Source organism: Mastigoproctus giganteus, chromosome 8, assembly GCF_048544385.1.
Source record: "Mastigoproctus giganteus isolate SK-2022 chromosome 8, ASM4854438v1, whole genome shotgun sequence".
NCBI lineage: Eukaryota > Metazoa > Arthropoda > Arachnida > Uropygi > Thelyphonidae > Mastigoproctus > Mastigoproctus giganteus.
In genome coordinates, this window is record NC_143582.1 from 133,572,932 (window position 1) to 133,592,836 (window position 19,905).

At 37.2% G+C, this 19,905-nt stretch overlaps 1 protein-coding gene across 1 annotated transcript in view; it reads right to left on the reverse strand.

Moving 5' to 3' along the window:
• Positions 1–3,934: 3,934 nt before the first annotated feature.
• LOC150081830 (homeobox protein cut-like) overlaps positions 3,935–19,905 on the reverse strand; it is a 323,211-nt gene continuing 307,240 nt past the window's right edge. Inside the window, exon 9 of the mRNA XM_090379744.1 lies at positions 3,935–5,436. Coding sequence (XP_090235870.1) covers positions 4,055–5,436 — 1,382 coding nt within the window. The 3' untranslated portion in view covers positions 3,935–4,054. The remainder of the gene's footprint in view (positions 5,437–19,905) is intronic.

Genomic DNA, 19,905 nt, shown 5'->3' on the forward strand with positions numbered 1-19,905 from the left:
TAGTTCTTTCTCCCATCCTTTTTCTCTTGTATATCAATGACCATTGATGGGAAATCCTATCTATAGTTTTGCTGATAATAGCACATTGCATTTCAATTTTCCAGTTTGAAAAGTTTCCTCCTTGCTCTGCCCAGACAGATTCAACTTCTCAAACATCCACTGAAAATTCAGTAAATGCTGATCTCCAGGTAATTCCCCAGTGGGACAAAGATAACTTTGTTGATTTCACTCTTTACAAAACTCAGTCATATCTTACATCTCACAAAAAAGATTCTTCAGTTCCTGTGCTAATCTTTGATGACATTCTGATTTCTAGATAAGATCATATATCTCTATTAGGGATTACCCTGACTTCTAATCTCTCTTGGCATAAGCTATCACAAATATTGCTTCCTCTGAATCTAAAAATCTTGATTTTTTTTTTCTTTTACTCTGAGTGCTACTTTTCTTCTAAATAGCTATTCACTTTTACCGTGGAATATTGTTCTCCCACATCTAAGGTTGTGCTTCCATAAACTCTCATGCTTCTAGACTCCATTCAAAAGAGGGCAGTATGTCAATTAATGCCCCATCTCTTACAGTCTCTCCACTCTCTTTCTCATAGACATTCTGTTTCTTTTGCATGCCTTTTCTGTAGACACGCCTTTTCTGTAGACACTTCCATGGCACTGTTTTTCTGAAATGGCTTCTATAATTCCCGCTTTCTCTTCCAAACCACTCTGAACACATGCCACAACCAGTCAGCATCCTTTTACTGTCCAACTTCCAACTCCAACTTTTCTTCTTCCACTTCCATTTTCTGGAACAACCTTCCTTCATATTTATTTCCTGAAAATTACAATCTACAGAAATTCCACTCTACCTTAAACTCATGCATAGTACTAAGTGCTATAGGTTCTAATGTCTTTTATGCTTGGGGTTTTCATAAAAATGACAATGAAGATTTTTTTTTAAATTACTTATTCATTGGACATAAATACTAATAATAGCATGCAAGGACTATAAAATGTTGCCACTCTTTCTTTGGATTAATGCTTCCTCATTCCAAATCCATGCAGGCACATCACTATGTGCCTGCATGGATTATTTGCTGTATATAATAATAGTGGCATGTCACTTCATTCTATTAACTTATGAATACAAGTACATAACAATTATTCATTTATAAAATCAGTTGTAAATAGAAAAATAAATATAAAAGTTTTATTATTTCAGTATTACTGTGGCATTGCAACTCAATGAAATTTTATAGCCAGCTATAAAGCATTTCTTGTGTTAAATACCTATAAACTAAATAACCTGCGTAATCATGAGAATCTTAGTTTTCCATCATTCTCTTCTATCACACCCTGGAATAATATAATGACAAAATCAGTAACATTTGGGATATAATCCAATGCCTACTGTATAAATCTCTGCTTTAAGCTGTATCTGCTTAATAGCTACCTGATATTTGACATGTTAATTATTTTTTGTGGGTGTGCTGTTGTTAACTACAGCCCTGAGATATAGGTTTATGAAGATATAAGGTAAATATCAGATGAGATGTAAGAAATAGCGTTGTGATATTCAGTTTCTGCATATAAATTAATCTGCTAACTAAATTATTTTTCTTTGTTTTACTTATTGTTGCATGAAAGAATGTAATTTAATAAAATATAAAATATATTTTAAATGATGAAAAAGGCCATTTATCTATCTAAAGTCATTAATGAATGAATGAATGAACGAACCAAACAATTTTTCCAAGGTAAAAAAAAAAAAAAAAAATCCATTTACTCCTGTACATACTGCTTCTTGAAACTCTATATTTGCATTAACACCTCAGATTTAGAACTATGCAAGTGTCACTTATATTAGCTATAGACTCACGTCAATTACAGGGAATGACATAATTTATTATCCAGTAAACCTGAGATAAAATTAACAATGGTCTTTAATATAAAAGTAAATGTACAAGAAATCTTAAAGAATACATTTACATATGTGTGAAATTTATGCAGTAGAATTGACATTGCTTATTTGTGCACACATTCAGAATTACACCACCAGTTAAGAAATTTGGGTAAAAATTATTTCATTCTTGTATTTTCATAAAAACAATTCAATGGTCACAATGTTCAATATATGCCAACATATTTCTAGTTATTTGTATTCTATAGTTAATTTCTCTATTTCTTCCAAAGTTTAATATAAATAATGAATTCAAGAGCCAAAAATTATTTCACTATATACTCATGAGGAAAATTTTGTATATATTTTATCAAAAAAAGTAAGCTCAAACAATTTAGATCTACAGGATTACCATAAAACTCCGTCATATAAATCAGACATGTTTGCTTAAAGCAATTTTATCAAAATGAAATATGGCAGTGCAAGAAAATGTGAGTAAATAAATAAGCTTACTTGCCCACCTTTCCCAAATTTGAAAAAGAAACAAAAAAAAATTTTAAAAAATGCAACAATCCTTATGACTGAATATGTACTTTATCATATTCAATTATTTTTACTTATCTGTCAAAATAAATACATTATTGTAGTTGTGCCTGCTTAGATTTTAAATCTAAAAGCCTTCATTTTATTTCTTCTTTGTCCATGCTACTTTTGTTCAAATTACAACACAAAAAAACATAACATTTGGCAATATTAATTTATAAGGGACATTACACTGAAGTGACAATTGTGTCTTTGACACCATATACAAGAAGAGGTAAGTTTGACTTACCTCAGTTAGGCCACTGGCAAGTATAAATGTAAGATATTTACATGTCTGTATAGCAATGTATACTGTGTGCATATATACACACACACACACACACACACACACACACACACACACACATATATATATATATATATATATATATATATATATATATATATATTATTCTTTTTAAATATATACGTAGTGCTATTCTTTCTGAGTTAACATTGTTTCATATTGATTGCATTTATAACCTCGCTTTATGGTTATTCATTTTTTGTTGGTAATTGTGCCAATATAGAGCTTGATTAAAATAACAAATTTCATTTGCTTTCAAGGCAATAGTTTGCCTGTAAAATTGTTATTTTGAAGGGTTTTAATATCTTTGATCTAACTATCAGACAATAATTAATACTGGTTTATGCCATTGCATTCACTTTTGGTATTGTGAACTCAAAATCAGTTAATTTTTATTATGTTATTAAGATTATCATAATATAAGAAGTTTTTTCAGAAACTGTCTTACAAGGCTGAATGTACATTTAGAGTACAATGGTGTACAAGATACAGATATCAGCAGATGTACAATTGAAAGTGAAAGAAATTTTTGTAAATGACACTACCACATGACACACACACTCTCTCTCTCTCTCCTAGAACAATTGGAAAACTCAGGTATGCTGGGTAAGAGAGTGAGAGAGGAAAACTGAATGACAGATCATTTTTATTTAACAATAAAAGAGCCCTAATAGAACATTATAATAAGTTAATGAAATTTTACTGGGCATTTCTTTTATTGTTGAAATCTCTTTTAAGACTAGGAGCTTAGATTTCAGATGGCAAAATTATTTGACTAGGTTTTTAAACTATATGCTAATATTGCACTACTGAAGTGCATCTGTACTGAAATATTAATTCTTTAAATTTCTAGTAAGTTTAAATCAAATTTTAAAATTATTGCACTGTATTTATGAAAACAAATGTTCAAAACTTATCTGAATATTCTGCATTACAGCTTCATAGTTATGTTCACAGAATTGATATTTTGAAATTGATAGTTCTATTATAATTTTCTTTCTTTCTTTCTTTGGAATGCTATAGTTTAACTATAACTTGCAATGAAAGAACTTTCAGTCTTTATAAAATTAAAATCTGTTATGCAATCTTATTATAAGTTTATTTATTTATTTTTTCTTTCAGTATAGTGATGAATATGACATTGGTCAGTAAAGGGTGCATGATAACTTGTATGTTATTTGTGTATATTGGGATATTGCAAACAACCCAAGAATTGTGTATTTTCTATTAACATAAATATCACAGAGTCTGAGCTTCACAGTCTCTGCAGTGTTATAATGTTTCATAATTAGTGATATTTTCATCTTCATCATCATCAGTTTCTGTTATGTCCCAACTTTCTTCTTGTTCACTAAGTGCTTTTTCCATCCTTCGAATGTTATTCTGTCTTTCAAGCCTAGCCTTTTCCTCTTCCTCTTCTTCCTCCTCCTCCTCCACTTCATAGGTCTCTACTACTTTATCTTGTGTATGAGTAATTTCACTAGCAGTTTCTTTTGAAAGAAATGAAATATCACTAATACCTTTCTTCTCAGTGATGTGAACATCATCTATAACAGGAGCTGGTTCTACATGAACTGTTTCTTCATGTGGTAGACAAAGATCAAAATCCTCTGTTTGACGCACACAGACACCATTAATTATTTGCTTCTGTGGTATTTTTATACTCTCTTCTTCTTCGTGCTTACAGATGTCAGTAGTAGGAGAACGGGTAAAACCTGGTTTTACCCACTGTGGTGCAGCAGGTTTTCTCCGGTTACTGCTGCAGCTATTGCTGCAAATACTGCTGTTACTATTACTACTACTACTATTATTATTATTATTATTATTATTATTACTACTACTACTAACACTGTTATTGCCTTCAGAGATACTATTTCCACTATTACTATTTGACACAACATATAACTTATCTCTGCTTTCACCATGAGGCTGTTCCAAAGGTGCTGGTGATCTGCGATCCTCTAATCCACTTCCATTTTCTAAGCTAGGGCAACTATTTGACAGATTAGAGTCTTCATTGTTTTCAGCATTCAGACCTTCGTTTGTATTACTAACCTTTTCTGTCTGCACAGGAAAATTAATTTTATTTTCATGTGGTTGGCAATGACTAGACATACTAAGATCTAAAGTCCCTATTTCACTTCCTTGCTGAAAAAGTGGTGGGAAATTTCTGTAAGAACCATACATATAATGAACATCATCTATGCTGGTATCAAATGTATTTTCTTTCTTGCAGCACAGTTCAGCTAAACGCTGGTTTAGCAAAACACGGAATTTAACAATGTCAAAATTTGTTCCTGTGCTCACAGTTTGCAAAACAGGTCCTGTTTCTTGTATGGCTAAATTTTGATCAACATCAGGTAATGAATTTTGCTGCTTCATTCTCATTCGATGATTATGAAACCAGTTAGTTATTGTTCGTATTGAAAGATTCAATTCTTTTGATAAGAACTCAATTATCCCAGTACTAGGATAAGGATCTAGAGTATATGCAAGTCTTAAAGCCTCCTTTTGCTCTTCTGAAAATAGAATCCTTGGTTTTTTTGCTGTAGGATATAGTGTTGGAGATGAAAATTCAAAATTGTAAGATGGTTTTTCATAATATGACTGAGAAAATTCTGCTACCTCTGCATTACTCCTCCTCCTTTTATTAGCTGTAAGAAATAAAATAAAATAATTATAATTAATTTAGGAGATGAATTTATTTTTTTGCTATATTAAATTGTTAATTTTAACAATTTTAAATTATCAATTTTTTTTTTATTTAATGAACATCCATCCAGTATAAAGGAAAATACTTTTGGTCATCAGGAGGTGAGATACAAAACTGGACACAAGCTAATTTTATACTTTGACAATGCACATAAATCACTAGATATTCCAGTCTTTGCTTCCTTCCTCCATAATAAAATATATAATATTATTCAACAATTAAACATGACACTGCAGAGAAAAGGCATCTTCATCCTAAAAACACAAAAAAAGCTTTGAAATAAAGGAATAAAAACTCTAGAGAATTCGGAAAAAGTAGGTTATGTGATGCATGGAGCCACAGTTCTTTCCCATTATTCCGCTACCTACTATTATGAGATGCAGGAGGGTCGAGGGTCTACAGGAGGAAGTGCATTTTAAAGGCAGTCTCACAAAATGCCTTGGAGGGGATGTTGTGGGGTGGGGGGTATTACTGCTCTAGCTGCTCCTGATTGTCGTGAGACATACATTCACTGCTGCTGTTATGTAGTTAAGCTGTTTATTTTTTGTACAAAGAGTTGTCTTAATATTTGCAGGGTGATCTGATCAAGAGTGTGGGTGGGTTGGTAATCTTCTTGTTTTATAATGGTTTACCTCTAGTGTTTGGATTAGCACAATAAGAACTTTTATGGCTATGATTTACATTTCCAGATAGAAATCTCTGGTTAAAACAAAAAATTAGAGCTAAATTAGATGAGAAAAGTTTAATGTTTCAGTGCATATATATATAGATAGTATGCAGGGTGTTTCAAAAATGGTCAATAATTTAAAGGTGAAAAGTACAAACTAAAATAAGCAAAAAAGTCCCAGAGAACATCGGGCCACAAATGAACCATTTTCGAGATAATGCACATTTTCTGTTAAGATCCACCACTGACTAAGGAGCACTAGTTTAGCAAAAAGCCGTGAATCCTTTGCTAAGGGTGGTTTTATTAAATATAAGATAATACATGTTTAATTTTTGGTTTCAACACCACAGGATTTTACAGATGTTACAGAATGTCCTTTCTACAGAATGTCCTTTCATCAACATCAGGTGTTATGCTGCTGGGCATACCTGCTCGTACTCCATGTGCGAAGTGCCCATGTTCTCTAAGGCGTTGATGTATCTTGATGAATGTGCGCCTGTTGGGCTACCTTCGGCGGGGGAAATGCTTCTTGGTACAAATGTGCAGTCTCAAGTGCACTGCCATACATGAAGTGCATGTCCGCATACTCTTCGTTGCTGTAACCTCTTTCCATGTTGACTATCCTTTGACAAGTACTAGTATGCCTGCTATGTCTCAGAGCATTGAGAGGGGAAACGAGAGAATGAGCATAACCTAACCTAAGCAAACAAGTCAGTGGTGGATCCCAACTCTGTACAGTTCACCTTGTCAATGGTGGTCCCAACTAGAAATGTGCAATATCTCGAAAACGATTAACTTAAGGACTCATATTTACTAGGCTTTTTTTGCGTATTGTGTTCTGTACAGTTCACCTTTAAATTATTGACCATCACTTTTGAAACACCCTGTATATATTTACTCTTTATGAAATTGCTTAAAAGAAAATACAAAATTTAATTATATCATTATTATGATGTTAATTTAAAATAACTAAATGCACAAGGCATAATACATTAAGAGTTTAATATCTATATAATATCTGTGTGTAGATAACTATAGACTACTCCTAGTTGTTGTAGGCATCATTTGTTCTTTCTCATATTGTGCTCTGCCTTCACGACGAGTTGCCATGATATTGCACTACCTCGAATAAGTAACGCTTCACTAATAGAGAAGACTATTGTTACTTATTCTCAGTGGATACCACCACCACCACCCAGACAGCACCATTTCGCCGACCGGGCTAGCCGGGTGGGTAAAGTGCCTGCCTGGAAACCCAAAGGTCGTGGGTTCGATTCCCGCCTCGGGCTTGGATCAATGTACTGCAAAAACTTTGGGAGGTGCATTATGGCCACAGAAGCCTATGTGCCAACAACTACCAAAAAAAAAAAAAAAAAAAAAAAAAAAACAGCACCATTTCAGGGCTATTTGGCCCTTCTTCAGTGGGTGTGTAGGTGCCCAAGTCATGTAATGATGGCAAAACAGTTATGAAGTATAACTCCACAATATGAGAGATGCCCGATGCCTGATCTCTCATATTGTGGAGTTATACTTCATAACTGTTTTGTCATCATTACATCACTTGGGTACCCACCCACCAAAGAAGGGCCAAATAGCCCTGAAACAATGCTGTCTGGGTGGTGGTATCCAGTGAGAATAAGTAACAATAGTCTTCTCCTTCGGGTGAAGAGTTACTTATTCAAAGTAGTGCAATGTCATGAAGGTATTCACAATATGAGATATAACTTAAACGATGTCGCTCTTGCAAATAATTTGCTAATTTAGGATTAGCTGTGTACTAACATGATGCTTTTGCACTAATTTGTACATAGTCTAACTTTCTCGCAGCTTGAGGCATAAGCCCTAATGCATTATAGTCCTTATATCATTATTTAATTTAAAATTTTCATTATTAATTACATTAAATTTAATTACAATCTACTGCTGTGGATCACTGTGGAACAAAAGAATACATGGGCAAATAAGAGTAAGAACATGTGCACGTACACTAATGCTAGGAGCATCATAAATAAATTTGATGAATTTGAAGTACTGATTAAGTCATCGAATGCAGACATTATTATTATTATTAGCCATATGGTGCAAGGAAGCCTGTGGCTTATGCTGCACTAGCCAATAGAGTTACCCTGAGAGAGAGAGAGAGAGAGAGAGAGAGAGAGAGAGTGTGTGTGTGTCAAAAGTAGGAAGGAATCGCCAAGAAAGAGAAGAATGATGATATCCAGCTCAGGACCCTGGGTGTGGTAAGTCCATACTCACCAGATGTGAACCCCTGGGTTTATTGTAGGAATAGTGGACATGTGACACAACACAAGGATCAGTATTAAGTGTCACGCTTTTCGCCATCAAAGTAAATTCTGTTGTTTGTTATTTTGTTTGTTATTTGGTTTTTTGGAGCATTAGCAACTAAGGCCATATTGCTCCGGGAAATGCGGTGGTCATTCCCTGACCTTTCCGCATCTTCCGTATTTGGTGGTGACGGGCTCGAACCCTGGTCTAATCAAGAAGCGTGTGCTACGCACTGCTGCTCCTTCCCATCTGGCTACGGACGCGTCCAAGTAAATTCTATCACAGAACACCTTCCTCCAACTGTAAACAGTGCCCTCTATGTTGATGACTTTAGCATATTTTGTCAGTCATGCAACATGAGGGTTATTGAAAGACAATTGCAACAAGCCATCAATTGCCTTAATTCCTGGGCACTTGCAAATGGCTTCAGGTTCTCGCCAGAGAAGACCGTTTGCATACACTTTTGTCGTAAGTGTAATCTTCATCCTGAACCTGAATTAAGGCTTGGACAAAATGCTATTCCAGTAGTGTCAGAAACAAAATTCTTGGGACTTGTGTTTGATAAAAAGTTGACCTTTTTAGAACATATTCGTCAACTTCATGCAAAGTGCACGAGGGGACTAAATATTCTTTGCTCTCTATCCTCTACGCATTGGGGTGCGGACCGATGCACCCTACTACGCATTTACCGTGCGCTTGTATGATCCAGATTTGATTACAGGTCTCTGGTATACAATTCCGCCAGAGACTGTGTACTTCATTGGCTGGATCCTGTCCATCATCAGGCTCTCCGTATCGCTATTGGAGCATATCAAACATCTCCTGTCCAGAGCTCATACGTTGAAGCAAACGAACCACCGTTATCGCTTCGACATAAGCAGTTGTCTCTAACGTACACTTTAAAACTGAAATCCCTGCCAGACCCTCCTACGTGGCCATTCGTTTTTGAGCCACAATGGGAAAATTTGTACAACACCTGTAAAACTGCCAATCGTCCTTTTGGTATTCGTCTCCAAGAGCTACTCAAAGAACTTAATATCAAGGTAGACAAGGTTGCCCAAACACCAAAGCAACCCCTTCCACCCTGGCATGCTCATGTTCCAACATGTGACTAGTCCCTTAGAAATTGGGAAAAGTCAGACACTCCATCATCTGTCTACCTGCAGCTTTATTCAGCACACCGAGCTGAACATTCTGACTTCGCGGCAGTTTACACAGACGGTTCAAAGTCAGAATCATATGTGGGATCTGCTGCTGTCTTTACAGACACCACTACATCGGAGCAGATTCCCTCTGAATGCAGCATATTTACTGCAGAGCTGCACGCTATAGACTTAGCCTTGGATCACATTAGTAAATGCCAATACCAACGGTTCATTTTATATTCCGACTCTCTCAGCGTGTTACAGGCTTTAATAACTGTGAAATATAATTCTCATCCAGTTCTGTCTTGCATTCAGCAGAAGATTCACTTTCTCCATGAACGTGAATATGATATCTGCTTCTGCTGGATTCCCAGCCACATTGGGATTAGAGGAAATGATTTGGCTGACACCGCAGCCAAATCAGCAATTCCCAATAATAATCGCTGCCTGTCAGTCCCCCTATACAGACTACGGGCAAATAATACACCAAAAGATACACTCCCAATGGCAGGATTCGTGGAATAGACAGACTACGAATAAATTATATCGTATAAAGCCTGTAATTGAACCGTGGCAGTCTAGTCTGCGCAGGAATCGAATCGTAAGGAGGAAGTTGTTCTTGCCTAGACCCGCACAGGACATAGTCATTTGACTCATTTGTATTTGCTGAGGGCTGATGATCCTCCTATGTGTGAGCCCTGTGGCACAATTCTATCAATCAGACATTTTAATTGACTGTCCAGATTTTAGCAATATCCATTTTACCACTTTTAATCATCTGACTGATCCGTATACAGTCAATCAGATTTTATCCGACAATGTGTCTGCTGTTTTTAGCTATTTTAAATCAATAAAGGTTTTTACTTGTATTTAAAATATACATGTTATTGTTATTTCTTTATTGAATTATCTTTTCTAAATTTTATACCTTTGTTATTTTATATGTTGACATGGTGACCTAAGTAATTAGGTCAGTGAAAGTTTAAATTTTTATATATCACCTGGTTTTGGTGCATTATAGCCTTAGTTGCTAATGCGCCAATAAACCCAACAACCAACCGACATGTGATGTTAAATTTAAAAATGGAGGTACAATGTATATAGGAAAAACAGACAGGACAGGAGAGGTGGAGGAGTTTATGCTCTTAGTTAAGAATATTAAATCTAAGGCAGTGCATCCAGTTGACTTGGGTGACAAGTATAATGTTGAGTCAGTTTGGTGTGATATAAGCACTGGGGAAAAAATATTTGTGTTATAGCCATAATGACTGTGATGAATATACCAAATAGCTAAACAGGGAAATAGAGTGGGCCAACATATCAGATTGTCTCATAATGGGGGATTTTAATTTTTCAAATGTTGACTAGAATTTGCGGAATAGTCACTCACGCTAACAAGACGTTTGTGGATTTCTTGGATGACTGTTTCCTACAGCAACATGTTAGAGAGAAAACAAGAGGAAGCAATACTCTTGATCTCGCTATCAGTAGTGACTATTTACAGATTAAGAATTTGCAGGTAAAAGATCCAGTAGTTGCATAAGAGAACAGTCGGTGGATTTTTGGCTGCTGTAAAGGGATAAGTATTTTTAATTTTTACTGTATTCTTCGTTAATTAACTCCTGGTGTAGGCACCAATATTGTTGAACTGGCCACCATATTGTAGTCAATAAGAAATAGCATAACGTATATATATCTCAAACTGATAGCATAATGTATAAAGTAAAACTAGATAGCGTAATACAAAGCACTCAATTAGGAATCTGTTAGCTTATTTATAGTATTATCAATTAATCAAAAATATTATTATTCTTATTAAATTTAATTGTTAATTAAATTGTATTTAAATAGAAATCAGGACCCGGACTAGAGCTGCAAAGCAAAGATCACAGACTAGCAAGAGTGCTGTGACTCGTAGGAGAAACTCGCATCATAGACTCAAAAAATGTGCGAAATGTGAAATGTTTGCCAACCTTTCTAAAACAGGACATGATCTAGCCAAGGAGGATGCCTTTGTGTGTGCTAGGTGTCTAGTGTGTCAAGAAATTAGGTGCCAACATAGCATTCTGATGGGTTTATGAGAGATTGAAGTGTAGGTTAAATGCCCTCGAAGAAATTAATATGAGGGGCCCATCAAGCTCTCAGTTGCCCAGTTTAATGTCAGAGCTCACTCCTCTGCATCACAGAGGCAATCTCTAAGGCATAATGCATTGGTCCCAAAGGAACTAGTTATTGTTGGTGACTCTATCGTCACCAACAATAAGAAGGATAGGTGTACAGGACCAGGGTATGTCTTCCAGGTGCAAAAGTTGATGACATTGTAGAGCAGATATCATCTTTTAAGGGCACAAAAGGTGACATTGTTTTACACATTGGAACTAATGACATTAAAAGTAAGAGATCTGCAGATTTACTCATCAAGCACGGGTCAATGTTGAAAAAAGTCACGAGTTAGGGTTGAATGTAAAAGTGTCTGCAATTCTGCCCAGACACGATAGGAGGGAGTATATGATGAGAGCCTTGTCGATCAGTTCGGCCCTGGAGAGATTGTGCAAGACTCAAGGGGTATAATTTTTTCCAGCTTGGTCTGTGCTTGTTGACAGGAGAGACTGCTTCTACAGGGATGGGGTACACTTAAATAGAAAAGGTGCAAGAATATTTGCTGATGCTATCGAGGCAATGTTAGGTGGGTCAGAAAACTGCTAGCTTGGGAGGGGTACACAGACTAAAAGGTTAAAGTGGCTGCAGGCAGTGGCAAAAGTGATTCTTGCACTGCTTCGATTAGAATGAGCAGCAGTCTGGAAAGCAAGGTAATGGAGATTTCCAGTACTGTTGGGAGTCATAGTGGAACAAGTAAATACATGGGCTGTGTTAGGGTAACCAAGAGTAGAAGCAGGTCCATGTATACTTGCATGTACACCATGCTAGGAATATAGTTAATAAATTTGATGAGCTTGAAGTGCTAGTCAAAGCATCACAGGCAGATATTTTTGAGATATCAGAGATGTGGTGTCACACAGACATAAGCAGTGCAGAATTAGAATTTGGTGAATACAATGTGTACAGGAAGGATAGACAGGACAGGAAGGGAAGAGGGGTTATGCTGTTAGTTAAGAAACACATAAAATCTAAGGAAGTGTATCCAATTGATGTTGGTGGACAATGCAGTGTTGAGTCTGTTTGGCGTGACATAAGCACTGGGAAAGCAAAAATGAGAATGGTGTGTGTTATAGGCCTAATGAATCTGATGAGTATAATGAGCAATTGTGCAGAGAAATAGAGTGGACCAGTAAAATCAGAATGTGTTATAAAGGATGATTTTAACTTTCCAGATATTGACTGGAACTTGTGGATTGATTACTCGCAAACTAGCAAGACTTTGGTGGATTTATTGGATGACTGTTTTCTACAAGCAACATGTTCGAGAGACATTCGGGGGAGTAATAGTCTTGATCTGATTATCAGCAGTGATTATTCATGCATTAAGAATTTGAAGATAAATGAACCACTGGGTGACAAGTGATCACAATGTACTGATGTGGGAATTACTTAAAGATGTAACTACCATCAAGGCTAAAGGGAAGGGCTTTTGCTTTTGTAAAGGTCGCTACAGGGGTCTCAAACAGTTTTTAAATTCTTTATAGTGGGATCAACTGATGATGTTAAACTACATTGAATTTTAAATGAAAAGCCTTCAGGGATTATTTCTGGAGGCTACTAGGCTTTTCATTCCAACTAAGAAATATTGTTTAAGGTTTAGGCTTAAATGGATGTCAGATGAACTAATGAGGTTCGTGGCAGAGAAGAAAAATGTATGGAATGCATATAAAGTATCAGGTGACACAGAAACCTATGGCAAATATAAACTAGTCTGTAATCAAGTCACAAAGGAGGTTAGGCAGGCAGGCAGGCAAAGGCAGATTACGAGAAATCCTTGGCAAAGAATGCAAAGAAAAACAGCAAAGAGTTCTTTACTTATGTAAACTCTAGAAGGAAAGGGATGAATCAGATTGGACCACTTAACATAGATGGGTTGACTATTGATGATCATACTAGGGTAGCTGATAAACTGAATGAGTATTTTGCATCTACATTCACACATGAGGAGTTATTCAATGTGGGGAATGCCAGAAGTTTATCAAACTCAAACTGGGAGCTAAGTGATTTTATAATAACTGACAGCAAAGTGGAGGAGAAATTGTTGAAGTTGAACATAAAAAAGGCACCTGGGGTGGACGAGATCTATCCAGTTATATTAAAGGAGGCAGCAAAGGAAGTAAGCAAACCTTTAGCCATAATTATGAGAGCTTCCTTGGACTCATGGGAGGTCCCCATGTACTGGAAGTGTGCAAATGTATCACCAATTCACAAAGGAGGTTCAAAAGGTGACACAAGTAACTATAGACCTGTTAGTTTTACTTGTGTTCTGGTGAACATATGGAATCTCTGGTTAAAGAAACATTGCAGGATCATCTAGACAAGACTGCAGAAATAGTTAAGACAGCATGGGTTTGTTAAAGGGAGGTCTTCTCTGATCAATTTGATTGGGCACTATGATGTGGTCACAAAGGAACTGAATGCCAAAAATAATTATGATATCATATACTTCGATTTCAGGAAAGTTTTTGATACTGTTGCACAAGAAAAACTGCTGTACAAATTGGAGGTATGGCATTAAGGGTAAGTTGCTACAATGGATAAAGGGATGGTTGAGTGGGAGATGACAGAGAGTGGTAATCAATGGACACTGCTCTTTGTGGACAAATGTTATTAGTGGAGTTCCCCTGGGTTCAGTGTTTGGGGCATTGTTGTTGTTTTGTATATTTATCATTGATATTGATGAAGGTATATCAGGTTTAATGTCAAAGTTTGCAGATGATACAAAAGTTGGCAGGGTTGTAAACGACAGTAAAGACAGTATGCTACTCCAATTGGAACTAGATAAATTGGGTAAATGGGCTGAGAAGTGGCAACTGAAGTTTAAAATTGACAAATGCAAAGTACTGCATATGAGTAGCAATAACCGAAGAGAAACATACCAACTGTGTGGTACTACACTCAGGGAAGTGGAAAGTGACAAAGACCTGGGGGTAATTGTGCAGTCAAATACGAAGTTTGCTGAGCAGTGCAAATGGGCTACCAATGGAGGTCATCAAGTCTTGTCAATGATATATAGGAATTTTGCTAGCAGGGACAGGGAGGTGATTATCCCGTTATACAAGGCAATGGTCAGGCCACACCTAGAGTACTGTGTACAGGTCTGGATGTAGAGTTGCTAGAACAAGCGCCACCTCTGTAGCCAGGTGTAAGGAGCAGCAGTGTGTAGCACACGCTTCTTGATTAGACCCCGGTTTGAGCCCGTCACCACCAAATATGGAGGATGCGGAAAGATCAAAGGAATGACCACCGCATATTCCAGGAGCAATACGGCCTTAGTTGCTAATGCTCCTAAAAACCAAATAACAAACAAACAAAATAAATAACAACTAGAACAAGCACAGAGAATTGCAACAAGATTGATGAGAGCTACAAAGGGGGTGTGCTTATGAAGAAAGGCTTGCGTCTGCAAGTTGCAGGATCTGGAGACTTGGGCACCTGCGAGGTGATCTGATTGAGGTATATAAGGTTGAATGGGTTGAGCAAGCTGAATGCTGATGGGATTCTTCTTCTTGCTGAGATTAAGAACCTGAGGCACAGATTCAAATTGAGTAAAGACAGTTGTAGAGTAGATGGGTGCAAATTTGCCCAGCAGGTAGATTGGTGGAGCAGAATTCCATCTTTTGTTGTGGAAGCTGATAGCCTAAATAAATTTAAGGCTGAGCTTTGAGCTAGTCAGGCATTTTGAACGAATGGAGGGGGTGAAATGGGAGGGTTTTTTTTTTTTTTTTTTTTTGGCTGATGCATAAGCTTGCTTTCTTGCATCATATGCCTCTACTAATGCTGGTTGGTAGCGATCGCAGTGTACTAATGTGGGATTTAATTAAAAAGATAACTACCGTCAAGGGTAATGGGCAAGGCTTTGGCTTTCGTAAGGGTGACTATAGAGGCCACAGACAGTTTTTAAATTGTGTGCAATGAGACCAACTGATCATGTTACCAACACCAAATTTTAAATGTGAAATATTCAAGGAAGTAATCAAAGTAGCTACTAGGCTTTTTGTACCAACAAAGAAATACTCTTCACGGCTTAGACCTAAATGGATATCAAATGAACTACTGAGACATGTGGCAGAGAAGAAAAGTGCATGGGATGCATATAAATTATCAGAAGATAAAGAAGCCTATGGTAGATAAAAATTAGTCTATAACACTGGCCAACACCAAAAATGTTTCTGGCTTGAAAATAGTCAATTCTTCTTAATTTCAGTATGAGAAAAATGGAAATATAATATTTAAAACTCTTAGTTAGCTCTCAGTTTCACGATACAGTCCCTCTTATAATTTAGGGGAATATTGGTGAATACTAGGGAATTTTGGAGTCTAGAAATCAGATAGGTTGTAACACTGAAAGAGGAACCGATAAGCCATGGTTTTTTTTTGTATTTCTCTGTATTTGTATCATTTACCTTGCAACTGATGTTATGAGCAATGTTCACATCTCTTTTTTTTTTTTTCAGGTTTATGGACAAAAATTACGTAAAAAGCCAGGATGCCACGTAAATTTGTTAACAGTGTTGACAATTTTAGTTATGTATGTAAAGATGTGACATTTTCCACTCAGACAGGCTTCTACCAGTATTTTGGCTGTAAGGTAGTCGATGAAGACAAATCCTGGGCATTTCATATTTGCTGCAACACATATGCTGTAAATCTCTTTGGATGGTTGAATAACAAAGGACATTCAATGCCTTTTGCCATCCCAATGATTTGGAGGGAGCCTTCAAATCATGTAAATGACTTATTTCTGCATGGCACCTCTTCTTCAGCATGGCATGTAAAAAAAAAAAGGAAGTCGACTGTGGAATACCCCATCAGCTATCCGACCAGTGCACATGGGGATCGTCTGCCTGTACCTAAACCTCCAGAAGAGTACACTTTGAAGACTGATGAAGATGGGGACAGTGTGAGCAATAATGGTCAACCTAGGCCTTCAACATCACAAAATCCTGATTTTATGCCAGAACCTGAGTCACTGAGTCAGTCACACAGAATCACTCAAGGTGAACAATAGGAGGGAGTATGTGATGAGAGTCTTGTCAATTATGCAACGCTCAAGGGGGTAGAATTTTTTTCAGATTGGTCTGTACTTGTTAACAGGAGAGACTGCTTCACAGGGATGGGATACACTTAAATAGAAAGGGTGCAAAAATATTAGCTGATGCTATCGAGGTAGTGTTAGGTGGGTCGGAACTGCTAGCTTGGGAGGATACAAGGACTAAAAGATTAACAGTAGCCACTGGCACAGGTAAAAGTGATTCTTGCTCTGCTTCTATTGGAATGAGCAGCAGCCTGTAAAACAAGATGCAGGATATTTCAGAGACAGCTGGGCGTCATTACGGTACAAGTAAACATGTAGGTTGTGTTAGGGTAGCTAAGAAAAGAAACAGGTGCATGTATACTTGTGTGTACACCAATGCTAGGAGTTTGGTAAATAAATTTGATGAATTTGAAGTATTGCTCAAAACATCAAAGGCAGATATTGTTGGGATATCAGAGACATGGTGTCACACAGATATAAGGAATGCAGGACTGGAATTTGGGAACACATATGCTGTAAGGAATATTATCCATTCCTATCCATTCCGTACAGTGTGTACGGAATGGATAGGAAGGGAAGAGGGGTTTTGCTACTAGTTAACAAACACATAAAATCCAAGGAAGTGAAGCCAGATGACATCGCTAGACAGTGCAGTGTCGAGTCAGTTTGGTGTGACATAAGCATTGGGAGATCAAAATTGAGAGTAGGAGTGTGCTATAGGCCTAATGACTCTGATGAGTATAATAAGAAACTGTACAGGGAATTAGAGTGGGCCAGTAAATCAGAGAGTCTTATAATGGGGGATTTTAATTTCCCAGATATTGACTGGAATTTGTGGGTTGGTCACTCACACACTAGCAAGGCTTTTGTGGATTTATTGGATGATTGTTTTGTACATCAGCATGTTCGGGAGGCAACTAGAGGGAGTAATACTCTTGATCTGATTATCAGTAGTGATTCTTCATGCATTAAGAATCTGCAGATAAAGGAACCACTAGGTGGCAGTGATCACAGCGTGCTGAAGTGGGATTTACTCAAAGAGATAACTACCATCAGGGGTAAAGGGAAGGGTTTTTGCTTTCGTAAAAGTGACTACGATGGTTTGAGACAGTATTTAAATTCTATACAGTGGGACCAACTGATGATGTTAGCAACAGCAAATTCAAAATGGGAAGCATTCAAAGAACTTATCTTGTAAGCTACTAGGCTTTACATACCAACCAAGAAATATTGTTCAAGGTTTAGGCCTAAATGAATGTCAGATGAACTAATGAGACATTATGATGTGGCAGAGAAGAAAAACGGGACACACATAAATTAATGGGTGACATGGAAGCCTATGATAGATATAAGCTGGTCTCTAACCAAGTCACAAAAGAGATTAGGCAGGCAAAGGCAGATTATGAGAAATCATTGGCAAAGGATGCAAAGAAAAATAGAAAAGAGTTCTTTACCTATGAAAACACTAGAAGGAAAGGGATGAATCAGATTGGTCCACTGGATATTGATGGTTCAACAGTTGAGGATCCTGCTCAGGTGGCCACAAAGTAAATGAGTATTTTGCATCTACATTCACACATTCAGGAAGGGGAATGCCAGAGGTGAAGTAAACTCTGGCAGTGAGCTAGATGATTTCGTAATAACTGAGAGGAAAGTGGAGGAGAAATTGTCGAGGATAAACATAAAAAAGGCACCCGGGTGGATGGGATCTATCCAGTTATATTAAAGGAGGCAGCAAAGGAAGTAAGCAAACCCTTAGCCATAATTATGAGAGTTTCTTTGGACTCGGGGGAGAGACCCATAGACCGGAGATGTGCAAATGTGACCGCAATTCACAAAGGAGGATCAAAGGCTGACAGAAATAAGTATAAACCTGTGAGTTTAACTTCTGTTCCAGGAAAATTAATGGAGGCACTGGTTAAAGAAGCACTGCAAGATCATCTAGACAAGACTTCAGTTATAGGTCAGACACAGCATGGTTTTGTTAAGGGAAAGTCTTGCCTGACCAATTTGATTGGATACTACGATGCAGTCACAAAAGAACTGGATGCAGGGAATAACTTTGATATTATATATTTGGATCTTTGAAAGGCTTTTGATACTGTTGCACATGGACGACTGCTGCACAAATTGGGGCAGTGTGGCTTTGGAGGCAAATCGCTGCTATGGATAAAGGGGATGGTTGAGGGGGAAAAGACAGAGAGTGGTAATCAATGGACACTGCTCATCTTGGACTAATGTTATCAGTGGAGTCCCTCAGGGTTCAGTGTTGGGTCCATTGTTGTTTTCTGTATTTATAAATGATATTGATGATGGTATATCAAGCTTAATGTCCAAGTTTGTAGATGATACAGGATCTGGAAAGGTTGAGCAGATGGGATGAGAGGTGGCAAATGAAGTTTAACATTGACAAATGTAAAGTACTACATATGGGAAACATAACCTCAGAGCAACGTATCAACTCTGTGGTACTACACTGACAATGGTAGTGAGTGAAAAGGACCTGAGGGTAATTGTGCAGCAGATATGAAGTTCTAAGTAGTTCAGATGGGCTACATTCTAAGTAGTTCAGATGGGCTGCAAGAGTAGCTCATGGTGTCTTGTCAATGATATACAGGAATTTTTCTAGCAGGGATAAGGAGGTGATTATTCCCTTGTATAAGGCAGTGGTCAGGCCACACCTTGGGTACTGTATACTGGTCTGGAGGCCTCATTTCAAGAAGGATGTAGAGCTGCTGGAACGAGTACAGAGAAGGGCAACAAGATTAGTGAATGGAACAAAGGGTTGCTCTTACGAAGAAAGGCTTAAGTTTTGCAAATTACTGTGTCTGGAGACTAGGCAGCAGCGAGGTGATCTGATAGAGGTGTATAAAGCCTTGAATGGTTTGGGCATGCTCAATGTTGATAGAATTCCTCCTCTTGCTCAGAATAATCACCTCAGAGTGCATAAATTCAAATGGAGGAAAGACAGATGTAGGATAGAAGTGCGGAAATTTGCCTTTAGCCAGCGGGTAGTTGGTTGGTATAACAGACTTCCATCCCTTGTTGTGGAAGTTGATAACCTAAATAAATTTAAGGCTCAGCTGGACAGGTATTTCGAACGAACGGAAGGGT